This window comes from Salvelinus fontinalis, chromosome 26 (genome assembly GCF_029448725.1).
Source record: "Salvelinus fontinalis isolate EN_2023a chromosome 26, ASM2944872v1, whole genome shotgun sequence".
Lineage (NCBI taxonomy): Eukaryota > Metazoa > Chordata > Actinopteri > Salmoniformes > Salmonidae > Salvelinus > Salvelinus fontinalis.
In genome coordinates, this window is record NC_074690.1 from 41,101,930 (window position 1) to 41,117,991 (window position 16,062).

Here is a 16,062-nt window from a genome sequence, read left to right on the forward strand (position 1 = left end):
CGGGAGGTCCGTGGGGCGACGCACAATTGGCTTAGCGTCGTCTGGGTTAGGGAGGGTTTGGCCGGTAGGGATATCCTTGTCTCATCGCGCTCCAGCGACTCCTGTGGCGGGCGGGGCGCAGTGCGCGCTAACCGAGGGGGGTGGGTGCACGGTGTTTCCTCCGACACATTGGTGCGGCTGGCTTCCGTGTTGGAGGCGCGCTGTGTTAAGAAGCAGTGCGGCTTGGTTGGGTTGTGCTTTGGAGGACGCATGGCTTTCGACCTTCGTCTCTCCCGAGCCCGTACGGGAGTTGTAGCGATGAGACAAGATAGTAATTACTAGCGATTGGATACCACGAAAATTGGGGCGAAAAGGGGATCAAATAAATAAAAAATAAATAAAAAAATCTCACTTTTTTTTTTTTTTTTTTTTTTTAAATCTGCGAGCCAGATGCAATCATCAAAAGAGCCACACCTGGCTCGGGAGCCATAGGTTCCCGAGCCCTGCTATTGATGCTCCATATCCATTACTTTGAGTGTTTTATATAATATGACTAAATGTGTTTCTTTCTGTGTTGCAGGGGCAGTCAAGAAATGGTACGGCAAGGCCACAGAACATGATATAAGCAGAGCTGTGGGAGACCACCTGAAGCCCCTGGTAGAGCCGGGGGTGGTGTTTACCACTCCACCACGCCTTCAGCAGGCTGGAAATGTGGGATTAATACTGTTTTTCATACTAACATGGACCAAGATATGTGTTGCTTTGGCACATATTTTTTCATTGGTTTAGCAAGAGTCTATTGATTGGTCAGTCATTGGGTTCAATTTGTTTTACAATATGTTCAAATCAAAGCTTTATTTATACAGCACATTTCAGACATGGATCATCGTCACAGGAAAAAACAAATAAAAAACATTGAAAATAAACAGAAATATTTAGCACTCAATTTAAGAGGATAAAAAACAGCAGATTAACAACTGAAAGACTAATGAGCATCCTGGAAATGCCATCGATTAAAATATTGACTGCAATATCCAACCCAAAATATAAGCTTGTTTTACAACATTGTTTGTTGTTACGTTCCCCATCAAGAAAACCAAAATGTCACTTAAATAGAAGAGGGAACTAACAAAGTCACTGACAACAACCACAACTAAACAGCTGGGGTTCAGGCGATGCTGCCAGTTTTGGAATACATTTCTGGCCATGCTGGCAGGGCTTGAATCAAAGCTAATGTCCACCTGGCACACTGGCAGGGTCTGAATCAAACCTTATGACCACCTGGCACACTGGCAATGTCTGAATCAAACCCAATGTCCACCTGGCACACTGGCAGGGTCTGAATCAACCCAATGTCCACCTGGCACACTGGCAGGGTCTGAATCGTGTGCGTGACGTATAATCTAGTGGACGGTTCTTCATAAACATCTCGTCAACCACCTCGGTAGCTTGCTAGCCAACATAGCGGAAAGATTCAAGCTATTTATACGCTTTTGGTCTATATTAGCTATTGTATTTTAAACACACTTCTGTCGTATCTACTTGTTAACCTATTTCATTTCGTACTTACGTTGTTTTTATTAGTCAGCTATAGTAGCTGGCTGGTTAAGTTAGCACTAGCCTAGTCGCTAATGATAGCTAGCTAACATCCCCGACCATGAGCTCCCTAAACTACTCCCCTCCTGTTAAAGAAGAGGGGGTCTGCTGGACGGAGAAAGAAGCTCTGGGGCTGAACATTGTCGTGAAAGAGGAGAAGGAAGAGGAGGATGTCACAGTTAAACAAGAAGTAGAGGGTGAGGCTGTTTCAGTGAAAGAAGAGGAAGACACGTTCAGAGTGAAAGAGGAGGAGGAGGAGTATGTTATTGTGAAAGAAGAGGAGGTAGATAAAGAGGAGGATGTCGTTTTTGGAGTGAAGAAGGAAGGAGAGATTACTGTCACATTGGAAGATGAAGAGGAGGAGATAGGAGATCTGATTAACACCAGTAAGTACCGCCTTCAATTTGTTTTTAACTTTTGATATTCGGAGTTCTCTCGTCAATAACTCTTCATGGAGGGCCCTAGGATGATGACTGATATGTCTAGACTCAGACGACGTAGAGAGCAAGCTACCCCTTGTTTTCTCCGTTCCGTTTCCAAAAAGTGACTTAACATATATATTTGAGAAGGGTCTATCTGCTGACAACTACTGTGGGATCCCCTCCTTTTTCATCCGCTCTACACATATTCCTCTCCTTTTGATTTCTTTAAAATATTAATTTGAGATATTTAGATGTTTTATTTACGACATTTTAGTAGCTTCCTGTCCACATCACATTGAGATCTACGGCCAGTTTGGGTGATGTCACTGATCTCGCTCAGTAACGCCCATTATAATGCTACCAGGGTTTCCGTGACGGGGAAGATTTTAATTTACTGGCCTTTTGAGAACTTTACTAGACACATCTTGGGTGCATAACCCATTAGGGTTGTTCACCCACGGTGCTCAGAATGACAGAAATCACATTTAGATGAGGGTAATGGATCTGAACAGAACGTGGAACTCCTGTAATGAAGCAGTTTGTGCCTTTCGTTTCTGGACAACGGAATAAAGTTGATATGAAAACCAATAGAACAGGAGAGAAATGGCATAGTGGTGGGTCTAATAGAACAGGAGAGAAATGGCATAGTGGTGGGTCCAGTAGAACAGGAGAGAAATGGCATAGTGGTGGGTCCAGTAGAACAGGAGAGAAATGGCATAGTGGTGGGTCCAGTAGAATAGGAGAGAAATGACATAGTGGTGGGTTTAATAGAACAGGAGAGAAATGGCATAGTGGTGGGTCCAGTAGAACAGGAGAGAAATGACATAGTGGTGGGTTTAATAGAACAGGAGAGAAATGGCATAGTGGTGGGTCCAGTAGAACAGGAGAGAAATGGCATAGTGGTGGGTCCAACAAGTAAATAAATTGAAATAAATTTGCCCAAATTGTATAATTACTCCTGTCTATACAGAAATAAATACTTTACCAGCATGACGTTGCCACAGAGGAATCAGGGATCATTAGCTTCTTTGAAAAAAGACCTGTATATGGTTTCAAACCACAAGCTTGTAGGCTTATGCCTATTTGGGCAGTGTGTGTGGCAATAGGCTTCACTGATTATTGAGGTTCGGCTGTCAGTGAAAAGCATTTCAAATATGTGTGAAGATAATGTATCTTGAGTATTATTTAAAATGTTGAGACAAGAAGGGGGGGGGGGGGGGGTTGTGTGGTGAAGATATAGGTGAGTCTCTCTTCAGAATGTCCTCCGCTGGCTTCCACCAATTCTTGCTCCTTCATTGTTTCATTGTGTGAATTCTTGGCCATGTTCTGTTATAATCTCCACCCGGCACAGCCAGAAGAGGACTGGCCACCCCTCATAGCCTGGTTCCTCTCTAGGTTTCTTCCTAGGATTTGGCCTTTCTAGGGAGATTTTCCTAGCCACCGTGCTTCTACACCTGCATTGCTTGTTGTTTGGGGTTTTAGGATGGGTTTCTGTACAGCACTTCGAGATATTAGCTGATGTACGAAGGGCTGTATAAAATAAACTTGATTTGAATTGATTGCCCTTAGATTGAGTTTATTATATCAATTCCCCATTACAAATGTCACCAGTAGTAAATGTACCGTTAATTCCTGTCATTTGGTTACATTCATTTCTGTTAAAGCATGTATTAATTAGAGTATTTTTTTTTAACCTTTATTTAACCAGGTAGGCCAGTTGAGAACAAGTTGTAATTTACAACTGCGACCTGGCTAAGATAAAGCAAAGCAGTGCGACAAAAACAACAACACAGTTACACACAAAATAAAATAAAAAAATAAAAATCTATGTACAGTGTGTGCAAATGTAGGGAGGTAAGGCAATAAATAGGCCATAGAGGCAAAATAATTACAATTTAGCATTAACACTGGAGTGAAAGATGTGCAGATGATGATGTGCAAGTAGAGATACTTGGGTGCAAAAGAGCAAGAGGATAAATAACAATAAGGGGATGAGGAGGTTGGGTGTGCTATTTACAGATTGGCTGTGTGCAGGTGCAGTGATCGGTAAGCTGCTCAGACAGCTGATGCTTAAAGTTAGTGAGGGAGATATGACTCCAGCTTCAGTGATTTTTGAAATTCCTTCCAGTCATTGGCAACAGAGACCTGGAAATAAAGGCGGCCAAAGTAAGTGTTGGCTTTGGGTATGACCAGTGAAATATACCTGCTGGAGCGCGTGCTACGGATGGGTGTTGCTATGGTGACCAGTAAGCTGAGATACGGCAGGACTTTACCTAGCAAAGACTTATGGATGACCTGGAGCCAGTGGGTTTGATGGCGATTATGTAGTGAGGGCCAGCCAACGAGAGCATACAAAATTACCCACACAAACTTAATTAAACTCCTCTTCTGGATGTATCTCAGCAAAAAGAGGGGAGAGGGAAACATCTTTACTCTGTTCAGCAATCAGCTGCTTCCTAGAAACATCTTTACTCTGTTCAGCAATATGCTGCTTCCGAGAAACATCTTTACTCTGTTCATCAATCAGTTGCTTCCTAGAAACATCTTTAATCTGTTCATCAATCAGCTGCTTCCTAGAAACATCTTTACTCTGTTCAGCAATATGCTGCTTCTGAGAAGCATCTTTACTCTGTTCAGCAAGCTGCTGCTTCTTAGAAACATCTTTACTCTGTTCATCAATCAGCTGCTTCCTAGAAACATCTTTACTCTGTTCAGCAAGCTACTGCTTCCTAGACATAAAAGTGTCAACTGTAGGGATCCTCTCTTCATTCAGAGGTTCTACAAACTCTCACCTTTGGGGTTTTCAAAGGAGAGGTCAACTCTGGAGATTTACCAAAATCAGGATCACCCATAAACGTCTCAGACAGATCGACCATGGTGGGATCGCTGACATCCTCAACACTAGACTTGCTCCCGGTGACTCTCTTAGACAGAGCACGTGTAACGGCACATACTGGGAACACTGTAGGGTACTTTTCTGATAACCCATCAGGTTCCTCAATTCTGAGTTCCTTACAAACGACAGGATTTGGCACAACCTTCCCTCCAGCCAAATAATTTCCCAATATGAATGAGACCCCCTACTAACACACTGGAAACAGTTGCTGGAGTGTCAAAGGCAAAACACCCTCCAACATGAATGGCTTCCCCAGTATAGTACTGTAGAAACACCCTCCAACATGAAGGGCTTCCCCAGTATAGTACTGTAGAAACACCCTCCAACATGAAGGGTTTTCCCAGTATAGTACTGTAGAAACACATGGAACAACAGTAACCATAGTAACACATTGGATAACATTCACAACATGGAACAACAGTAACCATAGTAACATTGTGTCCCCCAAAACATCAAAAGGAAGTTTGTTCTGAAGTGTCTGTCCTGTATCTGAGATATATATATATATAAAATAAAATTATATCTATATTTTTTACATGTCTTTAACCCCTTATTTATGTCACTAAAGTCTTTCCACATTTTGTTACGTTACAGCCTTATTCTACTATGGATTAAATAAATAACAATCCTCATCAATCTACAATCGTGGCCAAAAGTTTTGAGAATGACACAAATATTAATTTCCACAAAGTTTGCTGCTTCAGTGTCTTTAGATATTTTTGTCAGATGTTATGGAATACTGAAGTATAATTACAAGCATTTCATAAGTGTCAAAGGCTTTTATTGACAGTTACATGAAGTTTATGAAAAGAGTCAATATTTCCAGTGTTGACCCTTCTTTTTCAAGACCTCTGCAATCCGCCCTGGCATGCTGTCAATTAACTTCTGGGAGAATTTGAGAGTTTGTCAGAATTTGTGGGGTTTTGTTTGTCCACCTGCCTCTTGAGGATTGACCACAAGTTCTCAATGGGATTAAGGTCTGGGGAGTTTCCTGGCCATGGACCCAAAATATCGATGTTTTGTTCCCCGAGCCACTTGGTTATCACTTTTGCCTTATGGCAAGGTGCTCCATCATGCTGGAAAAGGCATTGTTCGTCACCAAACTGTTCCTGGATGGTTGGGAGAAGTTGCTCTCGGAGGATGTTGGTACCATTTTTTATTCATGGCTGTGTTCTTAGGCAAAATTGTGAGTGAGCCCACTCCCTTGGCTGAGAAGCAACCCCACACATGAATGGTCTCAGGATGCTTTACTGTTGGCATGACACAGGACTGATGGTAGCGCTCACCTTGTCTTCTCCGGACAATCTTTTTTCCAGATGCCCCAAACAATCGGAATTGGGATTCATCAGAGAAAATGACTTTACCCCAGTCCTCAGCAGTAAGGGCTATTTGACCAAAAAGGAGAGTGATGGAGTGCTGCATCAGATGACCTGGCCTCCACATTCACCTGACCTCAACCCAATTGAAAGGGTTTGGGATGAGTTGGACCACAGAGTGAAGGAAAAGCAGCCAACAAGTGCTCAGCATATGTGGGAACTCCTTCAAGACTATTGGAAAATCATTCCAGGTGAAGCTGGTTGAGACACTGCCAAGAGTGTTCAAAGCTGTCATCAAGGCAAAGGGTGGCTACTTTGAAGAATCTAAAATATATTTTGATTTGTTTACCACTTTTTTGGTTACTATATGATTCCATATGTGTTATTTCATAGTTGTCATGTCTTCACTATTATTCTACAATGTAGAAAATAGTAAAAATAAAGAAAAACCCATGAATGACTAGGTGTGTCCAAACTTTGACTAATACTGTATATCTCATTAATGTTTTTGCATTCAGTTACAAAAAGTCACTTTTTTACCACTTCTTCCATATGCAAACATGTAAGGAAAGCTTTTTTAAAAATCAAACGGGATGCTGTCAAAAATGTATTGAATTCAAATGGATTTACCCAGCCTACGAAGCACTACAGCCACTCTGTGATGACCAGTTTTGCTCTTTTATTGAGGGATCTAGTCTAGATTAAACCTCATAGGAAGACAGTTTTATCACGTGGAGGTTTCATTTAGGTCTCTGTATAACTAGATGCTGTTTGTCATTGACAGGAGAAAGAGCAGACTCTCACTATGACAGCAGGAAGAGTCCTTCAGGGGAACCAGACCCAGAGACGCCCAAAACAGTGAGACAACAGCACTGCTCCCATTGTGAAAATAGTTTTCGCTGGTTAGGGAACCTAAAACGCCATGAGAGGACACACACAGGAGAAAAGCCATACCACTGCTTCCAATGTGAAAAGAGATTTAAACGAGTAGGAGACCTTAAAGCTCATGAGAGAATAAACACAGGAGCAAAGCCTTTCCAATGCTCCCAGTGTGGAAAGAGTTTTATCTGGTTAAGGAGCCTGAAGGAGCATGAGAGAATACACACTGAAAAAGCCCTATCACTGCTCTCTCTCTGTGTGGAAGGACATTTTCCCAGTCAGAGAACCTGAAATCACATGAGAGAATAGAAAGGCTGTATTCTGACTTATATTTTGAAAGAGAATTTGAGTTTTTGTTTTGTGCCACATGAAATCATATTGTTTAGGATTATACCTGTCTATATAAGGTCCCAGAGTTTACAGTGCATGTCAGAGCAAATTCCAAGGCATGAGGTTGAAGAAATTGTCCGTAGAGCTCAGAGACAGGATTGTGTCGAGGCACAGATCTGGGGAAGGGTACCAAACAATGTCTGCAGAATTGAAGGTCCCCAAGAACACAGTGGCCGCCATCATTCTTAAATGGAAGACGTTTGGAACCACCAAGACTCTTCCTAGAGCTGGCCGCCCGGCCAAACTGAGCAATCGGGGGAGAAGGACCTTGGTCAGGGAGGTGACCAAGAACCCGATGGTCACTCTGACTGAGCTCCAGAGTTCCTCTGTGGAGATGTGAGAACCTTCCAGAAGGACAATCATCTCTGCAGCACTCCACCAATCAGGCCTTTATGGTAGAGAGGTCAGACGGAAGCCACTCCTCAGTAAAAGGCACATGACAGCACGCTTGGAGTTTGCCAAAAGGCACCTAAAGACTCTCAGACCATGAGAAACATGATTCTCTGGTCTGAAGAAACCAAGATTGAACTCTTTGGCCTGACTGCCAAGCGGCTCACCTGGCGTAACGCGTGGTGGAGGCAGCATCATCCTGTGGGGATGTTTTTCAGCGGCAGGGACTGGGAGACTAGTCGGGATCGAGGGAAAGATGAACAGAGTGCAGAGAGATCCTTGATGAAAACCTGCTACAGAGAGCTCAGGACCTCAGACTGGGGTGAAGGTTCACCTACCAAAGGGACAATGACCCTAAGCACACAGCCAAGACAACGCAGGAGTTGCTTCGGGAGAAGTCTCTGAATAACCTTGAGTGGTCCAGCCAGAGCCCGGACTTGAACCCGATCGGAGACCTGAAAATAGCTGCGCAGCGACGCTCCCCATCCAACCTGACAAAGCTTGAGAGGATCTGCAGAGAAGAATGGGAGAAACTCCCCAAATACAGGTGTGCCGAGCTTGTAGCGTCATACTCCAGAAGGTGTTTTAACAAAGTACGTAGTAAACGTCTGAAAACTTATGTAGATTCTTCAGTTTATTTTAATAAATTAGCAAAAAAATCTAAACTTGTTTTTGGTTTGTCATTATGGAGTATTGTGTGTAGATGGAGTATTTAATTATTTTTTTTTAAATCCATTTTAGAATAAGGCTGTAACGTAACAAAATTTGGAAAAAGTGAAGGGGTTTGAGTACTTTCCGAATGCACTGTGCTGTTGCATCATGTTAGAGCAGTATAGACCTAGTCTGTTCATTTATATACATCTACATGATGTATTGTTAAACCATGTAGGAGCAGTAAAGACCTAGTCTGTCCATTTTATAGAAACTTGTTCTTGTTAACAAACTATAGTTTTGGCAAGTCGGTTAGGACATCTACTTTGTGCATGACACAAGTAATTTTTCCAACAATTGTTTACAGACAGATTATTTCACTTATAATTCACTGTATCACAATTCCAGTGGATCAGAAGTTTACATACACTAAGTTGATTGTGCCTTTTAAACAGCTTGGAAATTCCAGAAAATTATGTCATGGCTTTAGAAGCTTTTTATAGGCTAATTGACATCATTTGAGTCCAATGGATGTGTACCTTTGGATGTATTTCAAGGCCTACCTTCAAACTCAGTGCCTCTTTGCTTGACATCATGGGAAAATCAAAAGAAAACAGTCAAGACTTCAGAAAAAAGATTGTAGACCTCCACAAGTCTGGTTCATCCTTGGGAGCAAATTCCAAATCCAGAAGGTACCACGTTCATCTATACAAACAATAATACGCAAGTATAAACACCATGGGACCAAGCAGCCGTCATACCGCTCAGGAAGGAGACGTTTTCTGCCTCCTAGAGATAAACGTACTTTGGTGCGAAAAGAGCAAATCAATCCCAGAACAACAGCAAAGGACCTTGGGAAGATGCTGGAGGAAACGGGTACAAAAGTATCTATATCCACAGTAAAACGAGTCCTATATCGACGTAACTTGAAAGGTCGCTCAGCAAGGAAGAAGCCACTGCTCCAAAACCACCATTGCACATGGGGACAAATATCATACTTTTTGGAGAAATGTCCTCTGGTCTGATGAAACAAAAACAGAACTGTTTGGCCATAATGACCATCGTTATGTTTGGAGAAAGAAGGGGGAGATGTAGAACAACATCCCAAACGTGAAGCATGGGGGTGGCAGCATCATGTTGTGGGGGTGTTTTGCTGCAGGAGGGACTGGTGCACTTCACAAAATAGATGGCATCATGAGGCAGGAAAATTCATGGATATATTGGAGCAACATTTCAAGACATCAGTCAGGAAGTTACAGCTTGGTCGCAAATGGGTCTTCCAAATGGACAATGACAGAAGCATACTTCCAAAGTTGTGGCAAAATGGCTTAAGGACAACAAAGTCAAGGTATTGGAGGGGCCATCACAAAGCTATGACCTCAATTCTATAGAGAATTTGTGGGCAGAATTGAAAAAGTGTGTGCGAGCCAGGAGGCCTACAAACCTGACTCAGTTACACCAGCTCTGTCAGGAGGAATGGGCCAAAATTCACCCAACATAGTGGGGGAAGCTTGTGGAAGGCTACCTGAAATGTTTGACCCAAGTTAAACAATTTAAAGGCAATGCTACCAAATACTAATTGAGTGTATGTAAACTTCTGACCCACTTGGAATGTGATGAAAGAAATAAAAGATGAAATAAATAATTCTCTCTACTATTATTCTGACATTTCACATTCTTAAAATAAAGTGGTGATCCTAACTGACCTGAGACAGGGGATTTATCTAGGATTAAATGTCAGGAATTGTGAAACTGAGTTTAAATGTATTTGGCTAAGGTGTATGTAAACTTATGACTTCAACTGTATATGTACCTAAATGTTTCATATTCATCATTTTTATGAATATAAATGTGATAATAATGGAATATCTACATAGGCGTACAGAGGACCATTATCAGCAACCATCACTCCTGTATTCCAATGGCTCGTTGTGTTAGCTAATCCAAGTTTATCATTTTAAAAGGTTAATTGATCAGTAGAAAACCATTTTGCAATTATGTTAGCAAAGCTGAAAACTGTTGTGCTGATTAAAGAAGCAATAACATTTTCTTTTTTTTCTGGGACAAAAGTCCTACTGTATTATTATATATAGTCCAGTGTTATGGGTCTATATTATTGTTAGGTGAAGTTATGGGTCCTACAGTAGGTCGTTGTTGTAAGGTGAAGTTATTTGTCTTTCAGTAGGTCTATGTTGTTAGGTGAAGTTTTGGGCCATTTTGGCTAGAGGTCGACCGATTATGATTTTTCAATGCCGATACCGATTATTGGAGGACAAAAAAAGCCGATACCGATTAATCGGACGATTTTGTTATTTATTTGTTATTTATTTTTTATATATATATCATACACACACACACACACATTTTTGTAATTATGACAATTGCAACAATACTGAATGAACAATGAACACTTATTTTAACTTAATATAATACATAAATACACACACACGCACACAGCTCTGAAGTGACAATGATACTGAAGTCTGCTTAGGAGACAAATACTCTCAACTGTTTGAATAAAAATAGAGTTTAAGTTACCTGTGATGGATGTTGAAAACAAAAACCTTAATTTCTATATGCAAGAAATCCTATTTTAATAATGGGCATGGTAAGAATTGACAACCAAAGTGCGAGTCATAATTCCCATGACACCTAGCAAAATCTGAAAAGCGGTTCCTTCATTTATTGCATAGGTTATTTTTAGATTCACAATAAGATCTGTGTTTCGTGTAGGCTTACATCACCGTGCCAATTTTATAACTGTGTAGATATCCATAGGACAAGGTAACTCTGATCAATATTGGCTAAATATAAGCCAAGATTAAAAAAAAAATTGTAGAGTGGATTTATGAAAATATGTTGACAAACGTTACCTTATCCTAGTGAGATTTACACGGGTATCAAAACGTCGAGGCGGTTTAAGCCTGCACGAAACACAGACCTTATTTGAAGTAGATCAAGACATTCTCTATGGAAGAAATGAACGGTAAAATAACGAAGGAAACCCTTTCAAATTCAGCCGCAAGTTATTACAGGAATTATAACGCGTCGACTATTTCTCTCTAAACCATATACCTTTGACTAATCCGGAAACTATCGCCTCGAAAACAAAACGTTTATTCCGTTCCGTATTTTATCTAACGGGTGGCATCCATGAATCTAAATATTCCTGTTACATTGCACAACTTTCAATGTTGTCATAATTACGTAAAATTCTGGCAAATTAGTTCGCAAAGAGCCAGGCGGCCCAAACTGTTGCATATACCCTGACTCTGCGTGCAATGAACGCAAGAGAAATGACACAATTTCACCTGGTTAATATTGCCTGCTAACCTGGATTTCTATTAGCTAAATATGCAGGTTTAAAAATATATACTTGTGTATTGATTTTAAGAAAGACATTGATGTTTATGGTTAAGTACACATTGGAGCAATGACAGTCATTGATTGATTGTTTTTTATAAGATAAGTTTAATACTAGCTAGCAACTTACTTTAGCTTACTGCATTTGCCAACAGGCAGGCTCCTCGTGGAGTGCAATGTAATCAGGTGTTAGAGCATTGGACTAGTTAACTGTAAGGTTGCAAGATTGGATCCCCCGAGTTGACAAGGTTAAAAATCTGTCGTTCTGCCTCGTTCCTAGGCCGTCATTGAAAATAAGAATGTGTTCTTAACTGACTTGCCTAGTTAAATAAAGATTAAATAAAGGTGTATAAAAAATAAGTAAAAATAAAAATAAAAAAATCGTCAAATCGGTGCCCAAAAATACCGATTTCCGATTGTTATGAAAACTTGAAATCGGCCCCGATTAATCGGTCGACCTCTAATTTTGGCATACACTTGGTGTACAAACCATCAGTTTCAGGCTGATGGAAAAGCTAGCGAAAGAGCAGTTTACTGGTTGAAGTGTTTAAGTATAAAGCAGTTGATTTGCAACAATAACACAGTAATACACAGGACATTCAAGCGAGACTTATAATTATAATCCAAAAGTAGTGTGAAATGCACTCATATCAGCACTTTTAATAACTTTCTTCTAGCCTACAATCATCGATGTTTCTACTGATGTGAAAACAAGACAAAATAGGACTTTCTCACTTGACTGTCTTAAGACAATTGTCAAATAATTTTAACATTCATTAGAGACGTCAATTGTTGTACAACATGGCTACGCTTTTGGCATCACCTTTTACAGTGGATTTTTGCTGTTGTGGGCCTTTAACCATCTGTCTGACTTTGTTGTTCACACAGGAGAGAGACGGAACTATCGTGGATCCTCTGGGGAGCCTCAACAACCTCATGATGCTGACGAGGCAGAGAAGAGTCTCTCCAGATCAGAACACCTCAAGACACACCTACAGAGAACCACAGGGAAGAAATCTCATTGCTGCTCTGACTGTGGGAAGAGATTCACCTCCTCAGCAGGCATTACAATTCATCAGAGAATCCACACAGGAGAGAAACCTTATAGCTGTGATCAATGTGGGAAGAGATATCTTACATGTAGCAGTCTGACTAAACACCAGAGAACACACACAGGAGAGAAACTTTTAAGCTGCTCTGACTGTGGAAAGAGTTTTGTTTCTTCAGGATGTTTAGAATCACACCAGAGAACACACACAGGAGAGAAACCTTATAGCTGTGATCAATGTGGGAAGAGATATGTTACATCTAGCAGTCTGACTAAACACCAGAGAACACACACAGGAGAGAAACCGTATAACTGTAACCAATGTGGGAAGACTTTTAGTCAGTCATTCAGCCTGATATCACACCGGAGAACACACACAGGAGAGAAGCCTTATAGCTGTGATCAATGTGGGAAGAGTTTTGTTACGTCTAGCAGTCTGACTATACACCAGAGGACACACACAGGAGAGAAACCTTATAGCTGTAATCAATGTGACAAGAGATACTCTAGTAAAAGATCTCTGATCAAACATCAGAAAAAACATACATGAAGGAGTTGTTTCACGATATCAATGAAATAAAATCTCACAATGTAGTATGTTTTAACATTGTAGAAGGAGTATTTTAATAATGTCAATGTAGAACCCTAAACGTTTGCTCCTTGTTCAATTGATTTCAGCATGATATGGATATTAGCCTCACGGAAAAATCTAGGGTCTGAATTGAAAAGAGTACTATTTATGTGATTTAACAAAAAGTGACTAACAAAAAAAGAGTTGTGTTACATTTACCGCGTTGGTGACCCACTTGAATCAAAATGTAGCTAGCTGTTTTCCACAAATTGTCCTCTAACCAGTGATGTACACATTATTCCCAGATTCCGTGTGTTTTTTGAGCTGTTCGTTTTAACAGGACGTGCAACCTCATCTCCCTCCTCACGGCACAAATGCTTTCAACATGATATCGATGAGTGATGACAAATAAGTGTTGCGTTCCTTTGTTTAGCGACCCCTACATTTAAATGGATCACTCCAAATTGTAGCCGACTGTCTTCTGCAGGTTGTCCTCTAACCAGTGAGGTAAAAGATATCTCCCATTTCCATGTTTTGTTTTAGTTGTTAGTTTCAACAGCACGTATAACTGATTTCCCCCCTAATCGATATCCGTGATTTATTGCTACTTGTCAAAACGACTGCGTTTTTGGTGCTTGTGCAGTTTATATGGTGCTTGTTTAAAAAAATACAAGTGATATGATTATTGTGGCAGATGTTTGTGTATATAGCATATGTTATGTTTAGGTTTTGAATATATCACAAACTGTTTCTGCATATTGGTTATTGATTTGGACATGTTAAAACTGTGTTTTTACAATGGGGCTATCCCATATAGCAAAATGTCATTGAAAATGAGACTATGCCCGAGACATCCAATATCTGTTCGTTTGTAGTTGAAAGTGAAAGTTGAAAATATGTATTTTCTGGTCGTTTTGTCAATGACTTGAAAACAACTTAATTTCAATGTACTTGCAGCCTATACACATGGACGCAGTATAATAAATTGGTCTGTAATCAATTTTATTAACAATCCTACATCACTCCAGTATTTCTTTACAACATTCAAGTGCTAATTGTCTTTATTCCACTACTGAAGTAGCATGACTAATCACGAATTCATATTTCAAACATTCAGACTGACAAAAGATACAGTTATTATATTCCATGCCTCACCATTAAGTGAATTATTGCCAATACATATTAACAAAGGGGTGTACATTTGATCACAATTTATTTTGACTGCACCTGTTTCCGTATTGGAGATGAGTTTTGTTTGGACTCGTTCCAAGTGGAATAGAAGCTATTGAGTTTTAGGAAGACGAGAGTTCTAGAAGCTAGTGAGTTTTAGGAAGACGAGAGTTCTAGAAGCTAGTGAGTTTTAGGAAGACGAGAGTTCTAGAAGCTAGTGAGTTTTAGGATTCTGTAGAAAGAAAAAGGAGAAAAGATACGATTGTACATTATAATTTAGAAGTATGTCAGAGTAACACCAGTAAATACTAATATTTGTACACAAACGTGGTTTTAAAGCAGCAATGTTTTTTGTTTTGCATACATTTTAAAGTGAAAAATCAGAGTCTGGTGTAATTCCGTTACTGTGGAATTGCCCAGCTCCTAACTATACTGAACAATAATATAAATGCAACAATGTAAAAGATTTTACTGAGTTACAGTTCATAGAAGTCAATTGAAATAAATAAATTAGGCCCTAATCTATAGATTTCATAACTGGGCAGGTGCGCTGCCATGGGCCCACCTACTGGGGAGCCAGGCCCAGCCAATCGTTAAACATGTTAAATGTTAAACATGTATTGTAAATGTTTATCAGCACAGCAGTATGACAGCATTTTCTAAACTGGGCTTTATTACAGACAGAAATACTCCTCAGCACATTACTTCATACTTACATTTCTTGTTTTACAAACATTGCCAAGCTGCTTATTCGTTTTCTTGTTGTGATTTTTGGTGTAGTCATTCATGGGCAAAAAAAATTTGGCCTGGTAAAAAATCAGTGGTGTGTATTTTCTTTCATCTGCATGATACAGTGGCTGGTATATTCTTTCCTTTGCCTGCTACAGTGGCTGGTATATTCTGTCCTCTGCCTGCTACACTTGCTGGTGGACCAAAATCAAACTAAAACAAGACTTAGAAGACATTTGTCAAAGTTTGTAAAAACATTTAAACATTCACTACATTGACTGTCTGACTGACATTCACACAGGAGAGAGATGTGACCATCGTGGATCCTCTGGGGAGCCTCAACAACATCATGAAGCTGATGAGGCAGAGACAAGTCTCTCCAGATCAGAACACCTCAAGAAACAACATCAGAGACCCACAAAAAAGAAATCTCACTGCTGCTCTGATTGTGGGAAACGTTTCAAATCTTCATCAGAACTTAAAAAAACACCAGCGAGTACACACAGGAGAGAAGCGTTATAGCTGTAATCAATGTGGGAAGAGTTTTACTCATTCAAGTAATCTGAAAACACACCAGAGATTACACACAGGAGAGAAGCCTTATAGCTGTGAGCAATGTGGCAAGCGTTTTACTCAGTCAAGCAACCTGGTATCACACCAGA

General features: G+C 40.3%; 1 protein-coding gene across 2 annotated transcripts; it reads left to right on the top strand.

The window, feature by feature from the left end:
* Positions 1-1,398: 1,398 nt before the first annotated feature.
* LOC129824364 (gastrula zinc finger protein XlCGF17.1-like) lies at positions 1,399-14,515 on the top strand. 2 transcript variants are annotated; one of them, XR_008754736.1, is made up of 3 exons: positions 1,399-1,961; positions 6,994-8,461; positions 12,771-14,515. XR_008754736.1 is itself a non-coding variant. In XM_055883957.1 (2 exons), exons 1-2 carry the CDS (start codon positions 1,637-1,639, stop codon positions 13,478-13,480), a joined length of 1,035 nt encoding a protein of 344 aa, XP_055739932.1. In that variant the 5' UTR covers positions 1,399-1,636; the 3' UTR covers positions 13,481-14,515. The 2 variants fall into 2 exon arrangements, 1 of the variants encoding a protein (XP_055739932.1); XM_055883957.1 differs by lacking the exon at positions 6,994-8,461.
* Positions 14,516-16,062: the final 1,547 nt, after the last annotated feature.